Below are 22,543 nucleotides of genomic sequence, written 5' to 3' on the forward strand. Positions count from 1 at the left end.
ACAAACTAAAGCTAGCGTAGTTTATATCCATAATAAGACCTACATTAATCTCAAAAGCTAGCTTTGTCTTCTTTAAAAGATAAAACTAGATAGATTCTCAAAAACTAGCTTTTTTATTTTTCACAACCTAAACCTAGCCTAGTCTTTATTCCTAAATTAAACTATCTTCTTCTTCTTCTTCACAATGTAAAGCTACTAGATTATTTTATTTATGCTAAAACCTAACATCATCTCAAAAGCTAGCTTTGTCTTCTTTACAACATTAACCTTGCGTAGTCCCTTTTCACTGGTCATCTGAAGAGCTAGATTCTAGATTCATCGTCTTCACAAAATAAAGATAGCATAGCCGTAGTCTTTTATCTATGTTTAACCCCAGCATTTTCTCAAAAACAATGCTTCCATTTTTCTGAACCAATAGTTAGCTTCTTCCTTATCACCTAAAGCTATCGTGGTCTTTACTGAAACCTAGCATCATCTCAAAAGCGAGTTTTGTATTCTTTACAACATAAAGGTAGTGTAGTCCTCTTTCAATGCTGGGACATAGATTTATCTCAAAAGCTAGATTGTAGATTCATCGTCTTCTGAACAAAAAGCTAGTGTAGTCCTCTCAAAAGCTAGCTTTGCTTTATTCACAACAAAAGCTTCGTATTTATTACCTAAAGCTAGTGTAGCCTTTATCCATGCTGCAACGTAGCATTGTCTCAAAGCTAGCTCTTTCTACTTCACAACTTGAAGCTAGCCTAGTATTTATCTATTCTGAAACCTAGCAGCATTGGATACGCTAACTTTTTCTTATTCATAACTAAAGCTAGCCTAGTCTTCATGCTGAAATTTAGCATCATCTCGTAAAATAGCCTCTTGTTCTTCATAAAGCTAACAGATTATTTTATTTTTACTTAAACCTAGCATCATTGGATAAGCTAGCTTTATCTTCTTCACGACCTAAAGCTAGCTAGCTATCTTTATCGTTTTCATCACTGAAAGCTAGCGTCATCTCAGACGCTAGCGTCGTCTTCTTCACTGAAATGAAGGTTGGCTTTTTCTTTGCTGAAAGCGAGAACATTTTATTCCTACGCCACAACCTAGCGTTATCTTCAAAACTATATAGTCTTCTTCTCTGAGTGAAATTAGCATGTTCTTCTTCCAACGTGTTGTTTTTGTTTGCCGTAATCTAGCATCATCTCAAAAGCTAGCATCGCCTTAGTCTACACTGAATTCTTGTGAATTCTTGCTGTCCTTATCAAGCACAAGACAAAATTGGAATAACATCCTGGCTTTTAATATAATCATAGAACATGTTTCAATGTGCTATTCCTTTTTTTTAGCAGTCACAGAATCTACTTTATGCTTATAGTTAACATGGGAAGAAATAAGTTTATCTGACTGCCCTATTGACGCTAGCAACAAAGGACAAAGGAGCATGCCACGCCGGCATGCTACTAGAGCCTGGTAAATAAACGGGTGGACAGAGCTTTGTGGTTAGCAGGCTTATTTCGGTGCTCGTGACAGCTGCTGGCAGGGGGCATTGATAAAAAGTTGCTTGTTTGAGGGGGCGGGCTCACTTCTTTAGCAATGAAGTTGAGTATTTTGGGGGGGGGGGGGTTAATTACATAATTTTTGGAACGGCAGGGTGTTCCAAAAGTACATTTAGACCTTGGATATCATGGAAACTATTAAACCTGTCCCAGCATTGCATTGTCAATAGTTAAAACTCTTATTTGTCAACTAGGATAAGAGGCACAGACCAATCCTTTCACTAATCTCCTCAAAAAGAAATCACATGATCTGAGAACTGGAGTTCTGGGTGTCCAGGACAGGAGATGAAGATCATTCTGACCAGACTATCCAGTCCATGTGCCTGCCAGTGTTGTGTTCAGTAACTGTCTAACCCTGAAGATCCAGTGTGGTGGCGCCCCATCATGCTTGAAATCAGGGTCACCAGACTCTTTCTCACTCAATGTATTCATCAACCAGTTTTCCAGCATGATGAGGTACGTCTCACCATTGACCGTTGCTCTTTCTAAGAAGAATGGTCTGTAGACAGCCTAAACCGTGTCACCTTTGGGTTAAGTTCATGTGGGTTTTCAGTATACCATATGTGAATGTTATGCTTGCTAACTTGGCTATTTACATGGAAAGTAGCCTCATTGCCAAAAACAAACCTGTCATCAAATACCTCATCTTCCATTTCCTGTTGCGTTGCAATGCCATAGTCAAGACAAACTGGTTTATCAGTGTCCTTCAACTGTTGGAATAACTGTACCTTGTAATGTCTCATCTGCAGTCGTCTTCTTCAGACATGCTAAACAGTTGTTGTGTATCACTCATACCCAATTTTCTTCATCTCTGTATTCTCCCAGTAATGTTTTTTGTATTTAAATTTGAACACATGTATAGTTGGACATTGTTTGATTTCATCTTGTAAATTGTTCCAAAGTTTGACTCCACGCACAGACACACATACTTTTCCTGGTGGTTCTCACCATTGGGATTTTGAATTTACTACTGATCTAATCATAATGACCATAACCAGACTTCTATTTAGTTACTGTTTATTCGGAAAATGGCCTCAACCAGTATCCTTATAAAGTCGCCGTCAAACTAAAGACAAAGTACAAAAAAGTCCCGTTAGCTTGCTAACTATACTTATACGTTCTAAACTGTGCTAACAACAATTTAAACAAGACTACGTAATTGTGTTACGAAACGTTACTATAAACAAAAATCTTCATTCAAGTCATCATAATACATTTCATACTTATGGACAATGATTGTCTAAGGCAACAAAAGAAAGAGGATTTGAAGTTCTGTGCTTCGCTTTTGTTGTCATGATTACCGATGTGAATTACCTGTGCTCACTCTTTTGGCGCCAACCACTGCGGGCTCTAATTGGCTCCCTGTCCCTATTTAATCCCAGTCCTGTTTCTACCCTGTTGTCAGTCCATCTGCGAACCTCTGTTTATACGGGGCAAGCCTTTTTTGACCTTGTCTCCCGCCTGTCCCGTTTTTGCTCCCGTTTGTTCCGGCTACGACCTGTTTTGATCCTGACCGCGTCTGCTCTCCCGTCCCGGCTTACGACCCATTTTTGATCCTGACTATGTCTACTCTGCTGTCCTGGCTTACGACTCGTTTCCAACCCCAACGTTCTTGTCCTCCCTGTTCCGTATTCGGATCACAATCCCAGTGTGAGAACGAATTGCTTCCCGCGTCTTGTGAGCACCGGATCGCAGGCGATGCCCTTCCTCTCTGTATTTCAATAAACTTGTGAGAAACGTTACGCGATTGGGTCTACCCTACGTTCTAGATTTGTTTCCTTTTAGCAACATGTTAACCACTAGAGGGCACTCGTCAGGTGAAATATAGTTTAATTGTATCCTTTCATTTCCGATTTTATCCACAGTATTTTCAGGTATATAAGGTTATAAGACCAACTTTGAAATTTCGGGGCAATTTGGAGATTTTAGATGTGCCTTATAGCCCGGAAACTACGGTAATTCAACAGAATATTCCCCTTCATTAATTTCGGCTCAGTCTTAAACTCCAGTAAGACTTTGCATTACCATTGCATAAATATAATCCCTCTCCTTCATTATCCATTGATTTTCCCGCCGGTTTGGTGAATTTTAAGCGTATTCTGAAACATTGGAAGGTTATTTCTTTAAAGTGGAACTTCTTTCGTATAAACGTGACGCTCTCGGCCTATTAAACTTTAACGAGACACGTTTTATTTATCACGTTATCTTGTTAAAATAAATCTACATATATCATTCAAGCCGGAACGTTCATTTTCTCGGGAAAGTGACGGATTTACAAGAGGTTTTGCGGCGAGTTTTTACGATGATGTGATGAAACGAGACATTCACACGGAACGTAGAGTACGCGAAAGTACATTACAATGAAAACATTGCTTGCTTATTGAATAGTAATTACTTTGAAATAAATCAAAAGTATAGCAATAGTTTGGCTCTCTTTCACTATATTGTCTCTTAATATAATATGAAAAAGGTTTAAGAAATTATTTTATTAAAATAATCTGAAAGTGATTACCATGATTTAAACCATTATTCTAATTATTATTTATTTTACTTATTTTATTAAGGGAATCTAATATGAAGAATTGGAATCTCGCAAAATAATATGTAGTAAACCCAAATAAAAACATTAAATAAATAATCCATTAAAATTATTTATAATAAAATATGGGTGTTTTTGATTATTTATAATATTTTAAAAGTACTGTATAATAAGAATTTAAGAAAATAAGTATTGAATATTCTCTGGAAGATAAATAAACAATTTGTATTAAGATCCTAAATATAAATAAAAATACTGTAGATGAATTATTTATGAATATATTTTAATTCTAAAAAATTCTAAATAAATCAAAACTATATCATCATTCGAATAACAATGTGAATCAAATATTTAGAAAAATAATGTATTATTAGATATAATGAATTGAAAGCCTGAAAATAATTTCATAAAGAAAAAGAAATACAATTAATAATGATCGTAATAAAAAAGGTGAATTACGGTACCTATTTAATTTAATTAAAAAATATATATAATTAAATCCTGAAGATTTGTAGACAAGGTTAATTAAACAAAACAATATTTTATGGTCATAAAAATAAAAATTCAACATTAAGGGTATTTTTATTAATAAATATGTTAAAAACTCTGAGCAAATAGTATTAAAAAGAAAATTAAAATAATCTTATGATTCTAAATAAATTGAATTGGATAAAAAATGTTATTAAATAATTACAAAATATAAATAATTCTATCTGGAAAATATGAATTAAGGACAATGATCCTAAATTTCAAAAAATACAACAATTCAATAAATAATTCATCATTGAATTGTGAAGCCCTTAGAGACTAATTGTGATTAAGGGCTATACAAATAAAAATGACTTGACTTGACTTGACTTGAATCTTTAAAGGTACATAAAACACAAGTATGGGCTCAAATAATAATACGGATTCAATAAATATCTCAAGAAATAATTTATATTAAATATAAATAAATCATAATCCTGACAAATAGAGTAAATTGAGAAAAATGAGATTTAAAATAAGCAGAAATATCTCGGATATATTTGCTTTCTTTAACATAATATATATTATTTTTACATATTATTCATCGTATTTCACGCACAGACGCTTCCCTACTTACGAAAGAGATAGGTCCCGGCCGATCGTTCGTAGTTGAATTTGTTTGTATGTTGCTTAAGTGCTAGATTTATAGAAGTATGTTTAAGGCTTGTATGAGTAACCTGCATTGTTTTTGTACAAAAAATAAACATTTCATAACATAATATGCTTTATAAAGATAAATCTAGTCAAGTTTAACTTACTTTTGGAAGACGGGCTTCAAGAGTTAGGCGACTTCCTCCTCCGTGGTAGAAAGTGGCTGAAAAAAAGCAATTTTCTCAACCGCGTGAAGCTTTCATATACCACTTTCATTTCAAAAGAAACGGCTCGGATCTTTTTTACACTTCACACATACCATATTGAATGAATGCACAAGATATTAAACAATACACATGTTGAAGTTCTACAACATAGTACTGTATATTGACACGAACTAGGAGGAGAAAGCCGGATTTTTTTACTTCAGGATGGATGCTGGGTGACCTCTCGAGGCGCCACACTCCGGTAGAAGAGGTACTACAGTACTGTCCTGTACTCGAATAAAGGTGCACACAATACAAAATCTAACTTGCAGAATTATCTGGATATTTTTCAACATCCCGTAAAAAATGTTCGTATCTACCGTTTTTCGTAAGTCAAATGGTCATAAGTAGGGGAGTGTCTGTATTAGGTTCTGTAAAATTAGAGAAACAATGCTTCATGAGAAAACAGCATGCAAAAAAATGGAATATTTTTCCTTTTTTGATACGTTTTTACTAAGAGGATTATTTATATTGCCTCCCAATGCACTCCACTGACAGACACTTCTTCTTTTGACAGCTGTAATTGACTCCTTGGCAGCGTCTTTGACCAGAGATAAGAAGAGAACATTTATCTGATTGGCGGGAGTTGTCGAAAAATTGGAAAGTCCCTTCAGGCCCCTCGCTCTTCATTTCATTAAGACGGGAATGTATTTCCAAGCGCTCCATATCTTGTCATACCCTCATTTGGAGTTCAAAACTCGAAGAGAGGTCCGATCCATTGGCCTTCATATTCGATACCGTATTTTTCCGATCTACAGACGATCGTTGAATTTGTTCGTAGGTTGCTTAAGTGCTAGATTTATAGAAGTATGTTTGAGGCATGTATAAGTAACCTGTATTGTTTTGTCCTAAAAAATAAACATTTCATAAAATAATATGGTCTAGAAAGATAAAAAAAGTTAAGTTTGGAAGATGAGCTTCAAAAGTTAGGCGACTCCCTCCTCTGTGGTAAAAAGTGTCCAAAAAAAGCAATCTAACCATTTTCTCAACCGCATAGCTTTCTTATTCCACTTTTGTTTCAAAAGAAACGACTTGCTTCTTCTTTACACTTTACACCAAACATATTGAATAGATGCACGAGATATTAAACAATAAAAGTGGCAAAGTTCTTCGTGTGCTGGAGATACAGTACACGCTGTTATGCTTACACACGAACTAGGAAATAGAAACCAGATTTCTCCTTCGGGGTGGATGCTGGGTGACCTCTCACAGCGCCACACGCCAGTAGTGGCAGGAAGAAGCACTACAGTAGTGTCCCGTACTTGTTTGGAAGATGAGCTTCAAAAGTTAGGCGACTTCCTCCTCCGTAGGAAAAAGTGGCCGAAAAAAAGCGATCCAACCATTTTTTCAACCGCATCAAGCTTTCTTATTCCACTTTCCTGTCAAAAGAAACAGCTCGCCTCATCTTTACACTTTACACCAACCTTATTGAATGGATGCACGAGATATAAAACAATAAAAATGGCAAAGTTCTTCGCGCTGGAGATTCAGTATAGAATGTTTACACACGAACTAAGAAGAGGAAGCAGATTTATTCTTCGGTGTGGATGATGGGTGAACTCTCAAGGCGTTACCACACGCCAGTAGCGGCGGAAAGTAGCACTACGTACTGTCTTGTCCTCAAAAAAGGTGTGCACAATACAGAAGCTAACCTATAGCAATCTCCGGACATTTTTCGACACACCGAAAAAATATGGTATCTACCGTTTTTGTAAGCATAATGGTCGTAATAAAGGGAACATCTGTATAAAGCGTATGTAAAAATCCCAAATTGGCTAGGAATTTTAAAAGGCTCCGTTTTGATCCGGTGTGCTTTATGTATTGGATAATACAAAGGATATTAGGAAAACCATAGTTACAATTGAAAGATACTACATACAGCGACTGCTTTCGAGAAACATGTAGAGTGGTGTCTCTGAGACACACTTATACATGAAAAATATTACCCTATTTTTTGGGGGGGTGCGGCTTAGAGTGCAGAGAAAACGGTGTGTTTTATTTCTCGACAGGTCCTTGAACACATCATGCTCAAAATGCATATTTTTCATTTGACAGGGCTTATAAAAAGCATATTTTCAAGACACACAAATGCTCTCAGTGTGTCTTGGACAAGAAGGGAAACGTGAAACTGAAGAATCTTTGAGAGATAATCGCAAGCCAATCTCCCCGTCCAAAAGAACCCCCCCTCGCAACCGGCACGTGGCATAACAGCCCTTGATGCACAGGGCGCGTGTCAGGTGTTTTACGAACCCAACTGTGAACACAAAGAACTTTTTGTCTACCGTTTCTACGCAAATTTTATCAAGCTAGGCAAGCCTGGCCTACAAATGTAGCTTGCGTTTGAGGAAAATCCAGGCACATATCAAACAATCAAGCAAAATTAGTAGGCTTAAGTTTTTTTTATTTTACATTTTACATTTTTAAATTTGTATTTAAAACACTAATAATAAAATCGTTGCATTTTAACTTTTATATTGTGCATTTTAATTTATGATAAATATAAACAATAAAAATAAAAATATATAGAAATTAAAATCTTAATATAACCAATAAAATGATACTTAGAGATAGCAAAATTAGTAGCCAAAAGACAATTTTATTTATTTATTTATTTTTATACTTTTTTAAATGTTTTAATTTCTAACATTTATATTGTATTTTTTGAATAATAGCTTTGTATTTCATTGGGGAAAAAATGATTTTAATATAACAAGTGTCATGATGACTCATGACTTTCACCTGTGCCCGTTCGTTTGGCGCCAGCCACTGCGGGCTACCTGATTGGTTCCCTGTCCTATTTAAGCTCAGTCCTGTCACTCACCTGTTGTCAGTCCGTCAGCGAAGCTCTGTTTCTACGAGGCAAGCACTTTGACTCTGACTCTCGTCGGTCCCGCTTTTTGCACCCGTCCGTTCCTGATTTCCCTGTTTGTCTCCGGCTTACGACTCGTTTTTTGATCCCGACCACGTTTTGCTCTCCTGTCCCGGCTATCGACCTGTTTTTCCGTCTACGACACTACGATCTCCCGCTCCGGGAGATCCACTTCCGCATTCGGAACACGTTCCAATTCTGTGAGCGGCTTGCTTCCCGCGGCTTGCTTCCCGCGTCCAGCGAGCACCGGATGCCTTTAATCTTTATCTCAATAAACTTGTGAGAAACACGACGCGATTGGGTCCACCCTTTGTGCTGGTCGTGACAACAAGAAAAATATTAATTTAAAAAAGTAATTTGGCAAAGGAATATTTTTAATATATATTTTTTCACTTGTTTATAGTAGAAAAATAATTGGGATTTTAATAAAATATCCCTTTTTTTACAAATACTTAAGTCTTTTTTATAGGTAAAATTTAAAGTATAATAAAGAGAAAAATTCTCTGCCCACTGCTTAAAAGTTTGCTTGAAAATGTTAAAGTATTTTCATTTTTTTAACAAGGCTGTTTTCAGAGTAAATGAAGAACTGCTGACAGATCATTTTTAATGGCATATCTCATCTTGAAACCAGGGTGAAATCGTTTGTAACATAGTCACAAGTTAAAACCATTTCTTCTCCATTAACTGAACTGTGAAGTAACCAGGAAACACTTGATCATTTTGCGCGAGCGCGATACACAATAGCATTTTCCAGGCTCATGCTACGTGCTAACGTTTTACTACATGTAGGCTAAATTGAGACCGCAGTCACGGAAAAAAAAAGTGTCCGTCTGGATCGCGTCATCAAAATTTCCTCTCCAGAAATTGTGTGGACACGTCAGCCATTTTCACACATTGGCTACATTAACCACTGCTTTCTTTTTCGTCTTCTCCGTCAGTTTGGAAACCAGAAAGGAAGAACTCGCGGAAATGCTCCAATTTAATTGTGGAAAAGTCCTGGAAGGGATCATGGAACTTTTTGTGGAACCTTAACTAAGAAAAATAAATATATACAGTAATCCCTCTCTGCATCCCCCTTTTTTTTCGCGCTTGTTATTTTGCAGATTTCCATCGTGTGTTGTGTTCTGCATTCTGATTGGCTAATCAACTGCCCCTCCCCTTATCTTCCTGCATCTGCCTGTGCATTCTAAGATGAACACATACGTAAAACAGCTTGATGAACCTATGCGCAAATGTTTTTCAATTTCAAAAGCACCAAAGGGCAGAGCAAGAGGCTTTCTATCGCCAACAAATCTAGACTTCTCGACACGAGTCGTAAGCCGGGACAGGAGAGCAAAACGTGGTCGGGTCAAAAAACAGGTCGTAGCCAGAGACAAACGTGGAAATCAGGAATGGACGGGTGGAAAACGGGTGCAAAAGCGGGATTGACGGTAGTCAGAGTCAAAGTGCTGGCCTTGTAGAAACAGGTTCGCTGACGGACTGACCACAGGCGAGTAAAAGGACTGAGCTTAAGTAGGACGGGTAACCAATCGGGAAGCCCGCAGCGGCTGGCGCCAAACGAGCGGCCACAGGTGAAACTAATCAGTCATCATGACAGAAACTTGAATTTGTTTAAGCGAGAGAGAATTTTTTTTTCCTATACATGAATGAATACAATATGAGAAAAAAAATAAGGCAGGATGAGTATTTAAAAAAAATAAAAAATAAATAAAGGTTTTTATTTTATGGGTCTTAACAATAAAAATGTATTTCCCAGTCTTGCAAAGTTCGAAATTTACGAAAGACCAAGACTGTCAAAAAGCCTTCAATAAAAACATGTTTTGAAACAATTTGCCAGTCAAGTCATGTTTATTTGTATACGCCTAATCACAAGTAGTCTATAAGGCTATTGTTACACCATCCCCTGATCTGAAACCTACATAAGGGCAAGGAAAAACTCAAAACCTCAGCATGACAAAATATAAAGAAACATTGAGAAGGGGCCACACATGAGGTCATCCCCCTTCCAGGATGAGAACGCATTTGAACCTTCAGATTTATTCTTGGCTCTTAAGATCCCTAGCAGACCAGCATTTTCCAAGCAGAAACCCCAGGAAGGAACATATTAAATCAGAAAGTTATGAGGTGGAAAGTCCATGAATGATTTTGTATAATACAAACAGAACCTTAAAATTATATCTTAAGTTAACGGGGAGCCAATGCAGGTCAGCTAAAATCAGGGTAATGTAATCAAACTTTCTTGTCTTAGTTTGAACCCTCGCTGCAGAATTTTGTACTAGCAGCAGGCTCTTGATGCTCAGGTAAACATGTAATATGGCTTATTATATTATTATTTTCAAATATACACCTTTTTTGGTTTTAAACGACGAGTCGTGCGGACGTAAATTGCACCACCCCCCCGTGCCCCCTCACACGGACCCCCGCTGGGGCCCCACGCGTGTCTGAATGACTAATGACAAAGTCGTCTGACATCACTCAGAATGTTTGCGTTATGAAAACACGTAATGGTTTCAGCATGTCAGCAATTTTGATTTTTTTTTTTTGTACCTGACATTTTGTTTTGACTTCTTGCTCATATAGGGGAGGAGAAGAGTGGCAGCAGGGGGGCAAGGGGAGCAAGTGGAGGCAATGGGAGGCAAGGAGAGGCAAGGGGAGGGGGGGCTTATGCATGGGCAAATTCACCTCAAGCCACTCTTTGCTACTGCCACTTTTACATAAAACGTCATCGAGGGCATAAAATGCCCCCAGAAAATCTGAGCTAAGCCATTGGAGGAATACAAATACATTACTAAGATAACAAACAAACAATACAGAATGAATCTAAGATATACAAATAAGTAAATACATATACTATAATAACTCATTTATCTGGTTAATGGGGACCAGCATATCCCCCAAATATATGAAATTCTGCATAGTAACCCCCATATTTTTAACATGCATTCTGCGACCCCCAACACCCCCCCCCCCCCTCTCAGCAATAGTCAACTGGAGATACATGGGCATGCTTTATTTTAGGTAGAAAGAAAATAAATAAAGGCACGACTCAATTTGTTCTCTCAGCTCCCGCTCTCTGCAACAGTCAACGGGGATCATGGCTCGCGGCCACTCGGGTGCTCTTCATTTTAGGCGTAGAAAAAGGAAAAACAGTCACATGTGTGTTCTCTAAGCACTCAGCAATAGTTGACAGGGAATATTAGATTGGGCGAATGGCAGTGAAGATTATTTTAGTGATCTGAACCGGGGGAAAATGTGCTACTCGCAGCAATGGTAGACCGGGGATAACGGTTCATGGCCACAACTGTGTGTTTTATTTTACTCCCCTGCCTCATGACAAAAGTGCCTTCTGCCAGTACCCGCTTGCAGCAGTATGGGATTGGAGATAATGCATTGCAGCCGCACAGGCGCATTTCATTTTAGGCGGAAGAAACTGCAAAAAAGAGCCCAACAAAAGTGCGCTCTGTCGGTACCTGCTTGCAGCAAAATGCAATCGAGGATAATGGATCGAAGCCGCACGAGTGCAGTTCACCTTTAGTGGACAGAACAGCAAAAAAATAGCCTCCCGGCCTGACAATAAATGCTCCCTGCAGGCGCTTGCTTACAGCAATACGCCCTAGGGGATAATAGATTACGGAATATTTTTAGGCCACCAAGCAGGAAGTAGGGAGAGATTAGAGTATATGATATGTGCGTATCGCAATGTTTTATTATCTCAAGATGAATACGTTGATTCCCGCATTAAAGTTTTCCCTCATCCAGGAATATTTTGCCACAAAGCACTGTGGGACTTGTAGTTCATACACTAATGATACACGACACATCAATGCAGCTCACTTTGGAATGACAGGAAAATACTCTACTATACTCCTAAATCACTATCTTTAAAGTAGTACTTGTCAAAGCTTTCTCTGTGCTCCCATGTGGACAAGTGTTGTCGTTTTCGTTTTCCTCCCCAGATGTGAGCAAACTTCACAGGGTAACATCATAACGCGCAACATGTGTCACGCTGCCGTCTCTGTCTAAAGGGAAAGCGCGTCCAATGGTAAACTAGTGGCGACCCTCCGCCGCTCTTCTTTTGCCACAAGCTAGCTTTTAGCATGGAAGCGCCCCGAGGGGTCCTTCCGCCCCGCTCCATTAGCCGTCCTCGTAAATCTGCTTTCGGATCGGTGCAATCGGATCGATCTGAATTTCAGCAGTGTGAGGAATTTGGATGCGGTTGTTGTTTAGTGCAAATGCCTGGCGGTTTTTACAATCATCGCATTCCTTGTTTCTTCTTCTCGCTTTTTGCCCGTTTTTGTCGTAATTCTGTTTTTTCTTTTTTAACACGCTTTGGTCTTGTTACTGAGGTATTCGTTTATTTGTGTTCATACGAAAATATTGGTTTTCCTTTCCTTTTTTGACTGTTTTGGGGGTATATTTACTTGACTTTTTTATTATGTTATTTTTATTATTATCCATTAGAATCTATTATATTTATTTTTTCTGCATTAAAAAAATGTTTAATACCATCACTTTTTTTCTTTTTGCGATTCTTATAAACATGGATTTTCTTTTTCCTTTTTAATATTTATTATTTCATTTTTTTATATATTATTATATATCATTTTCATTTATTTTTGCTTCATACAAACACGTTCTCTTTCTTTCCTTTTTTGACTGTTTTTGGGGTTTTTGTTATTATTGCTTTCCTTTTTTACTTTTTTATTATGTATTTTATTTTAATACATTTGAATTTATTTTTGCTGCATATTAAAAAAAACCCTCTGTTTAACTTTCCCCTTTTGTACTATTTTCTAGTATTTTTTATTTATCCCTATAATTTTATTTTATTTTTTGATTCTTATAGACATTTTTTCCTTTTTCAGTATTTATTTTTTATTTTTTTATATATTATTATATAATAATTTTTACTTATTTTGCTTCATACAAAAACATTGGCTTTAATTTCCTTTTTTGACTCTTTTTGGGGGTATTTATCATTTTAATTTTATGTTTTAAGGTTTATTTTATTTTTACTCTCTATAGGAATCATTTGGTTTCTTTTTTTAACTTTTTGATTATTTATTTTATTTTTACAGATTAGCAGTTATCATCTTTATTTTTGCTGCATACATACATTTGTTTTACTCTCCCCTTTTGGACTTATTTTTAATATTTATTTATCTATTATCTTTTTTATTTTGGATTTATTATTTCCCCTTCCTTTTTAGCATATTTAGTAATAATTATTTATTTTTTTTATTCATTTTTGCTTCATACAAAGACATTTTTACTTTCTGTATTTGCGTGGTTTTTTTGATTTATTGTTTTTTTTCTTTATACAACCATTATTTATATTAATTTTTAAAAAAATGTTTTATTATAATTTTATATACTAGTATTTTTCCACTTTTTATTTTTGTGGCATATTAGAAATATCAGTTTGTCTTTCATTGTCTGCTTTTTTTCAATATTTTTTATAATTTTCCTTACATTTAAGATTTGTTTTGTCTTTTAGTCATTATTCCTTCATACAAGAAACATTTGACATTCCTAAAAATATGTATTTTTTATTTTATAATTAAAAAAAAAGTTAAATCAAATACGTTTTTTTATTTAAATAGGTCAACTTATTTGCGAGGATGTTTTTTTTTGTTTACTTAAAATCATTCTTAGTGTAAAGTAAATAAAATGACCCAAATTATTTTATTTTATTTAGCCCTTTCTTTTATACATTTTTATTTATTCTTTTTTTTTTGTGAATCTAATTTTGAAGATTTTTTTTATCTTCATTTTAGCTTATTACTTTCTTATTTTAATAAAATAGTCATCCTTAAAATAAAACATGAATTTAGACAAATAATAGTTTTATTGATTTAAATCAACAAATATTAATCAAAGATCGAATTTGTTGATTATATTGATTTTAATACCATTTTTTTAGCTATTGAGAAGTACAAGCAGAAGCATTTTGTGAGCTTTTTAATGTGGTTTTGTAGGGAGAGTTTTCCCCAGTTACACTTATCACCCCCCTGTTAGAATGGTTTGTTCCTCTTACAAAAATCCACTGGCGTTCATGTTACGTCATTGTTTTGTTAGTAACGCTGCTAAAATGACTTTCAAAGGACAGCAAGCGTACGTGCCTCTCATGTATTTGCGAAGCGTATTTCACATTTTACGTGTCCTACTCGAGAGATCGTATTTCAACAAAACGACTGCCTTCTAAATGTTCCGCTCTGCCATAAAAACGTCCGGCTAGTCAGACGCACGCGCCTAAGAGGCGGCCCGGGTCTGCGCCCAAGTACTCTCGCAGAAGTCTGTCGCCTCTCATGAGGTTTTTTTCTGCCTCTTTTATGTGTGGCAGACTCTTTGAAGAACCTTCTTCTTCGGAAACATTCTTATGTACATATCTGAGAAGAGCAATAACAACTGAAAAACTCGCATAGTTGTTGAAATACTCTCTAAAGCATAGTGGAAACGGTCTCTCAATAATCTACTGGAGTGCTCTCTCACATATAAATAGGATTCTTTAACTAACATTATTAAGATGTTCTAGAACGCTCTCTGTTCTTTCAAAGGCAACAAAAATACTCTCACATATCCATAAAATGCTATGATACCATGCGACCAAGATATTCTCACACACACACGAATATCATTATTTTACAAAAAGTACAAAGATGTTCTCAAACACTCATAATATGATCTTACAACGCTACAAAAATACTCTCACAACATTAATGGGACCATTTGGAGGCTCTCACACATTTGAATAAAATGCATAAGCAAAAAGTACTAAAAGAAAACCTCAAATACTCGTAAAATGATCTTACAAATATGATTAAAACAGTCTCATATAGGCATAAAATACTCTTACCATGCTACCAAGATGCCATCACTCACACAAAAGAATGTTCTCAAAGGCACAGAATACACTTAGAAACGCTAAAAAATGCTCTCTGGTATACCTGAAATGTTCTTACCGTGCTACCGAAATGCTCTCACACACATCGATTTTGAAAAAATACTACAATGTCATCAAACACTCACAATACACTCTTAAAAACGCGATAAAATGCTCTCAGGTATACATGAGATGCTCTTACCATGCTACCGAAATGCTCTCACACACGAGTTGATTGATTTTGAAAGAGTACTAAAACATTTTTAACACTCACGATACGCTCTTAAAAACGCGATAAAATGCTCTGAGGTATACATGAGATGCTCTTACCATGCTACCGAAATGCTCTCACACACGAGTTTATTGATCTTGAAAGAGTACAAATTTTTTTTTTAACACTCACGATACGCTCTTAAAAACGCGATAAAATGCTCTCACACACATACCACAAATACTACTGGAGTGTTCTCATATACTGAAGGTCTGAAATTTCTCAACTCAACCTACTTTATACAGGACAAAACTTGTAATAAATCCTTTGAGCTAATCCTCACAGTTAACACGCAAACACTTCCATTTGATACACTTTTGAACTAATCTCAAACACATATTATAAATACTCTCACATACTTTCAACCTAACTTTACTAAATACTCCCACACGCTATTGAAATACTCTCACACAATCCCGAAATGTTTTTTTCTACACATACTTGACTGTAAGGTGTCCTGGGATTCAGCTTTGAGAGCCCAATCAGACTTTAAATGTCTGAGTTGTCTCCTCCTTAAGGTTTTAATTTCTTATCAATTTTTCAGGTCTACCAGATGGACCAGAAGATGGACTCGGTTCTGCGGATCCTCAGCGAGCAGTTCTTGCCCAAGCCTGAGCTGATTTCACGGCCCTCCATCAGAAGAGTCACCATCCAGAAACGAATGGGCATCAGCATTGACGAGGGGCCCTGAAGGCATCTCCAAGATCTTCAGACTCCACGACAAAAGATTATCCAGAGAGAGCAAGAATCTTGAGAACTTTTCCCCATTTGAGGACCTTCCAAAGGATTTGAGTACCATTCCTTTCCTGAGCACATTACGTTTAATTTTTTCATGCCAGCCCTTCTCTTTTAAATATTAGAGTAGACCCCCAGGATACGACATTAATCTGTTCTCAGGCAGGGATTGTAAAGTGAAACTGCCATATAGCTGGGGATAGAAAGCTATGATGCACCAATCACTAACAAATAGTAGCTCTGAGCTTCAAAAAGATTGGTGCTCCCAGTAATATAGTTAGTACTAATTGTGTAAAATATACATGCATATGTTTAATTAACATTATAAATCAATATATATGAGAATGATTTTTTTATATTGTATTTATCTTAAGTGTTACATGACTTGAGCTGGTAGAGTAGAGTAGCGGGTGGATGCATAAGGGGGCAGGAGACATCAGCAGCGTTTTTGTTTTTTTAAAGGCCTCTTTTTTTAATATCAGTCTTGATTTTTGATTGGTTACAGCCGTGCAACTTAGCAAGGGCAGCAATTTGTGTGCCTTCTTCGCATTTCTCAATAATCACAAGCTTTCTCTCCATGGCTTTCATGTTTTTTGCTTTTCCTTTTAAAATCACTGAAAGCCTTCGGCCCCATAGCTAATGAATTATATATATATATATATATATATATATATATATATATATATATATATATATATATATATATATATATATATATATATATATATATACATATATATATATATATATATATATATATATAGCCATGTCCCCCTAGTGGGAGGTGGCTAGAGTCTTTTCTGACTCTTTCTGGGAAATCGATACAGAGGAGGGGATTCCCAGCCCCCTCGCCCAATCCAACAGATGTGTTGAAAGTCATTAGGTGACCAAACCCCCCAATTCCAACCCCTAATGCCAAGCAGGGAGGCAATGGGTACCAATGTTGTAAGTTTTAGTTATGTTGTTGTTTAGGTATGACCCAGCCGAGGCTTGAACCAGCGACCTCCCAGTCTCAGGACGGGCCCCCTACCCCAAGGCCACCGAGCTAATAAATACCATACGGAAAATACAGTATTGTACCGGCGACTCACAAAGAACACGACATTCAGAATTCTATGAAGAGTAAGGCATTGTCGGAGGTTATTCAACCAATAGTGTATCAGCTTTTTTGCAGACCAATTGCAGATCATCATTAAATATGATGTTGACCAATGACGGAGAGGCATTATTGTGACGCAACTCGTCACATGCACTAAGTTTGAATTGTATTGTCAAGAACCGGAACGGAAACAGGGCTCACTTGCGTGACATTTACCACAAGTTTTATTGAAAGAGAGAGGAGGGGCTGTGGCCACGATCCGGCGTTCGCTGGGCACGGGAAGCAAGTTGCTCTTGTACTCGGATTGTGATCCGAATACGTGTTCTTCTGTAGCGAGCGATGTCAGGGGTGAAAAACTGGTCGGTAGCCTGGACTGGGGAAGCAAGACATGGTCGGGGTCGGAAACGAGTCGTAAGCCAGAACGGGAGAGTAGACGTAGTCAGGAACAAAAAGGGGTCGCAAGCCAAGACGGGAGAGCAGACGTGGTTGGGATCAAAACGGGTTGTAGCCAGAGACAAACGGGAGCAAAAACGGGACAGGTGGGAGTCAGGGGTCGAAAAAGGCTTGACTTGAAAAACAGAGGTTTGCAGACGGACTGACAACGGGGGACAGACAGGACTGGGTTCAAATAGTGACAGGGAGCCAATCAGAACCAGCGGCGGTTGGTGCCAAATGACCGGGCACAGGTGATTCAAATCTGTCATCATGACATGTATCCTTTTTTGGGAATTGTTGGTGTCTTATAGTGAGGACAATCATCTTCAGATTCAGATTCAGATTCAGATCTACTTTATTGTCATTCTAGTACACGTGTATACAGAACGAAATGTCGATGCATCTGACCCCCACAGTTTCCTTGAATGTACAGATATAAATAAAGTTGTATTGTATTTTGGCTACGTATAGTATTTTACCATAGTGCCGATAGTGCAAGAAGAGTAGCTAACCAGATGTGCAAAATGGGCAGTCCGGTTAACAAGTCAGGTACACAGTAACATTAACACTGTAACAATAACGCTGTAATTACCATAGTGCAGAGAGCAATGTGCAATGAGTGGCAAGCTATAAAAAACTGCCAGTAGTGCAAAAAGTCAGATTAGCAGCCGTTTAGATTTAAGTTAACTATATGTTAGATTGACCATTTAACAGTCTAATGGCCAGGGGGACTAGACTATTGCGGAGCCTGGTGGTCCTGCACCGCACACTGCAGAACCTCTTCCCAGAGGCTAGCAGAGTGAACAGTCCATGATGGGGGTGAGAGGGGTCCCCGGTAATGTTCTTAGCATGGGATAGGCAGCGCTTCTGGCCAATGTCCTGAATGGAGGGAAGTGTAGTCCCGATTATTTTCTCTGCTGTCCTCGTTACCCTCCTCACACTACCCCAGTCGGTAGCGATGCAGCCTCCACACCACACAGAAATACAGCTGGTCAGGATACTCTCTATGGTGCCCCTGTAGAATGTGATGAGGGAGGGTGGGGGCAGGTGGGCTCTCCTCATCCTCCGCAGGAAGTACAGGCGCTGCTGTGCCCTCTTAACCAGTGATGCAGTGTTCACGGACCAGGTGAGTTTGTTTGTAATGTGCACCCCTAGGAACTTGATACTGCTGACAACCTCCACAGCCTTGTTGTTGATGCAAAGTGGGGCATGGTTGGGCTGGTTTTTCCTAAAGTCGACAATGATCTCTTTAGTTTTGTCAACATTCAGGACCAGGCTGTTGTCCCTGCACCAGCCCACCAACTGCTCCACCTCCTCTCTGTAGGCTAGGTCGTTGTCATCCCTGATGAGGCCCACCACTGTTGTGTCGTCAGCATACTTCACGATGTGGTTTGTGGCGGACCTAGGGACGCAGTCGTGTGTCATCAAGGTGAACAGCAAGGGGCTTAGGACGCAGCCTTGGGGGGAGCCCGTGCTGAGGTAGATGACATCTGAACTGTTCTGACCTATCCGCACTGATTGGGGTCTGTCACAGAGGAAGTCCAGCAGCCAGTTCCGCAGGGGGGTGTTGAAACCCAGGAGTCTCATTTTTTCTACCAGATGTTGTGGGATGATGGTGTTGAATGCTGAACTGAAGTCCAGGAACAGCATCCGCACATGGGTGTTCTTCTCCTCTAGATGTGTCAGGCTCAGGTGAAGCGCAGAGGAGATGGCATCCCTGGTGGAGCGGTTTGTCCTGTAGGCAAACTGAAAGGGGTCGAATGAGGAGGGGAGACTGGAGGTGATGTGCTTTTTAACCAGTCTCTCAAAGCACTTCATTATGATAGGAGTCAGTGCAACGGGCCGGTAATCGTTGAATGATAAGATCTGGGGTTTCTTTGGCACTGGGATGATGTTGGCAAATTTGAAGCATGATGGTACTTTGGCTTGGTCTAGCGAGGTGTTGAAAATGTCTGTTAGTACACAAGCCAGCTGATCGGCGCACTCCCTAAGTACCCGCCCCGGAATGTTGTCCGGGCCTGGAGCCTTCCTTGTGTTGACCCTTCTCAGGGTCTTCCTCACGTCAGATGAGTCCAGGTGGAGTGCTCTTTCGTCCTGATTTGGAACCGCTTTCGCTGCAGTGGTGCCGTTTTGTGCCTCGAACCTTCCGAAGAATTTGTTGAGGTCATTCAGAAAGTCCATGCTAGTGTCCTGCACTGGGGCGGTGGTTGGCTTGTATTTGGTAATGGCCTGAATGCCTTTCCACATATCCCTGGTGTTGGTTTTATTGAGGAAACGTTCCTGGATTTTTTGACTGTACGTTCGCTTTGCTAGTCTGATAGCACGGTTCAGGTTAGCCCTCGCTGATCTCAGCGCCTCCATGTCACCAGATTTAAAGACAAGGTTCCGTTGTTTGCGTATCTCAGCAGTCATCCAGGGCTTCTGATTGGCACGGGTGCATATAGTTTTGGTATTGCTGACGTCTTCTGCACATTTACTGATATAGGCTGACACAGAAATGGCGTACTCATCTATATTTATTTTGTTGTTGTTGTCTTATTTCACACCGTAAAGTAAAAAAATGTTGTTGGGCGGGGACGCCGTATCCCGGGGGTCTACTGTGTCCACAAACTAACCAGAAAAGCAATGAAACATACTTAAAAGGGAGTCCGTGCTGCGATACGAGCATTCCACAAATCATTCTATTTGTCTTGGCAGCGTCCATGTCCAGATTTAGTCCATGTTTGCTAGAGGTGATCGGATAACACCAGCGACTCCGTTGGACCACTTGGAAATATGACTTACTCTCAAGCTTATAAAGGAAAAAGGACGGAGCTTTTGGCAGAGCTTTGTTTACTCTGGGATCGTCCGGCTGTCCATCCATCAACTTTAAGCACTACCTTCTTTACGTCCTCTAGGACGCACTTGAGGAGGCTTTTTGAAGTTTGCCAGGAACTCAGACTTTACTCCGAAAAGGGGGACAGGAAACCCGGGGACAAACGGGGTTAGGCTACTCCGTGATGGCCTCTCTGCGGTTATTTATGACAACCCGGACGAGTTCAAAACAAACAGAACGTCCAGAAATCATCCGGACAACCAGCAGGGGGACAGGACGGGACGAGGGGCGTTTTACCGCGGGGGTCAACGACGTTTTTGAAGTCCAGAACGGCTTTTGTGGTACCAATATAATCCCTTGATTCCTGCAGCCTTAGTGCATCATGGTTTGAAAAATATTCACCAATCTGTTATCCCTGATCGCATATTTTTTCAAGCTCTTTCCAACTGGACCCGTCCAGTCGCAATCCATTAGGCATTTGTGTCTAATGTCGCTAAGAGCACGGGCCAAAGAGTGAACATTTTTGTGATGCATCATGGCCTTTTTTATTCTGTTCTTTCCGTCTAAGATGAACTGCGTATGTGCAGCTGGAATCCATTATCTACAATTGACTATTGCTGCAAGCGGGCGCTGGCAGAACGCATTTTTGTCAGGCCCTGCAGCTCTTTGCTTGCTTTTATTTCGAATTAAAATGAAATGTACATGTGCAGCCGCGATGCATTATCCCCAATACAAATAACCCCAGGCGGAAAACCAGCAAAGCACACTATTGTCTGGACAGGCAACTCTTTTTTGCAGTTTTTTCCACCTAAAATGAACTGTCCCCTTGCAGGCCTGATCCATTATCCCTAATCCCATATTGCTACAAGCAGAGACCGGCATGCCTAAAATGAAATGCGTTGTTGTTGCTTTGATCAAATATCCCCCGTTTACTATAGGTGATAGCAGAAGCAGGCTGGGTGCATTTTCTTTTCCAGGTTAGGAAACTAAAGTTTGCTCTAATTGCTCACTTAAAATGAAATGCTTGGTTGTGGCCAGGAGAGAAAATGAATTTCATGTCTGTTAGCTTTTTTTACTGTTCTTTCCGCTTAAAACGAATGACACCCTTGTAGCCGTGATCCATTATCCCCAGTTGACTATTGTACGAGCGGGGCGCTGACAGCGCACATAATAAAATTGGGGTGGAGGGGATGGATTTCCACATATTGCAGGGGGGTTCTGGTCCCTTTCGAATACGGGAATTAGGGGATTTCAGTATTACTATGTTATTACTATGTTATAACCACTTATTAGAAGTAGGATGAAAGTAGGCTCACCACCTTGCTGACCCCTGGTCAAGTGTGAGTATGCCCCAGGTAGTCAAAAAATATCAGTTCACATCTTTTTGTGAGTGTGTTTTCATTGGATTTTCTAAAAAGTCATATTTTTTTCCATTTGTTTTCATTTGAACCTTTTCCAGAGCTTGGACTTGCACCAAAGAGTCACATTTGCTGTTTGCAATAACATAAATCACACAATGACTGAATCAGCTCGAATCGTTTACGCAATGTAGTTTTTTACGTCGTCCCAACGGTGAAATGTTAGCATACATTTGCAAAGCCTCTAAATCCATTATTGGAACGTAGCATACACTGGTTCCAAGAGAAATAGAAAAAAAGGGTTTCGGGGTTTAGAATAGCTTACTTTAGCTTCTTGTTACTTAGTCGTATATCCGTTTACATTTACTTAGCCTGATCTGAGTTAGCACAATGCTAATGTATGTTGTATAATTCGAGCGTCAAAGTTTGAGAACACTCCATTCATATAGTACAACATTAGCATTGCTTGAACACTGTTAGCCAGACAAGAGAGATGGATAGATAGATAGAGAGAGAGAGAGAGAGAGAGAGAGAGAGAGAGAGAGAGAGAGATACTTTATTCATCCCCGTAGGGAAATTCACATTTCCAGCAGTATCCTAGTGTTGAAAAATAAAATCA

General features: G+C 38.7%; 1 protein-coding gene across 3 annotated transcripts in view; it reads left to right on the plus strand.

Moving 5' to 3' along the window:
- kcnq1.2 (potassium voltage-gated channel, KQT-like subfamily, member 1.2) overlaps window positions 1-16,852 on the plus strand; it is a 238,205-nt gene extending 221,353 nt beyond the window's left edge. For all 3 annotated transcript variants that reach the window (XM_088340619.1, XM_088340621.1, XM_088340620.1), the window contains one exon: window positions 16,027-16,852. In XM_088340619.1, the coding sequence (XP_088196745.1) occupies window positions 16,027-16,173 (147 nt within the window). In that variant the 3' untranslated portion in view covers window positions 16,174-16,852. The remainder of the gene's footprint in view (window positions 1-16,026) is intronic.
- The last annotated feature ends 5,691 nt before the right edge of the window (window positions 16,853-22,543 follow it).

This window comes from Urocampus carinirostris, chromosome 7 (assembly GCF_059441175.1).
Source record: "Urocampus carinirostris isolate Australia breed hairy pipefish chromosome 7, RoL_Ucar_1.0, whole genome shotgun sequence".
Lineage (NCBI taxonomy): Eukaryota > Metazoa > Chordata > Actinopteri > Syngnathiformes > Syngnathidae > Urocampus > Urocampus carinirostris.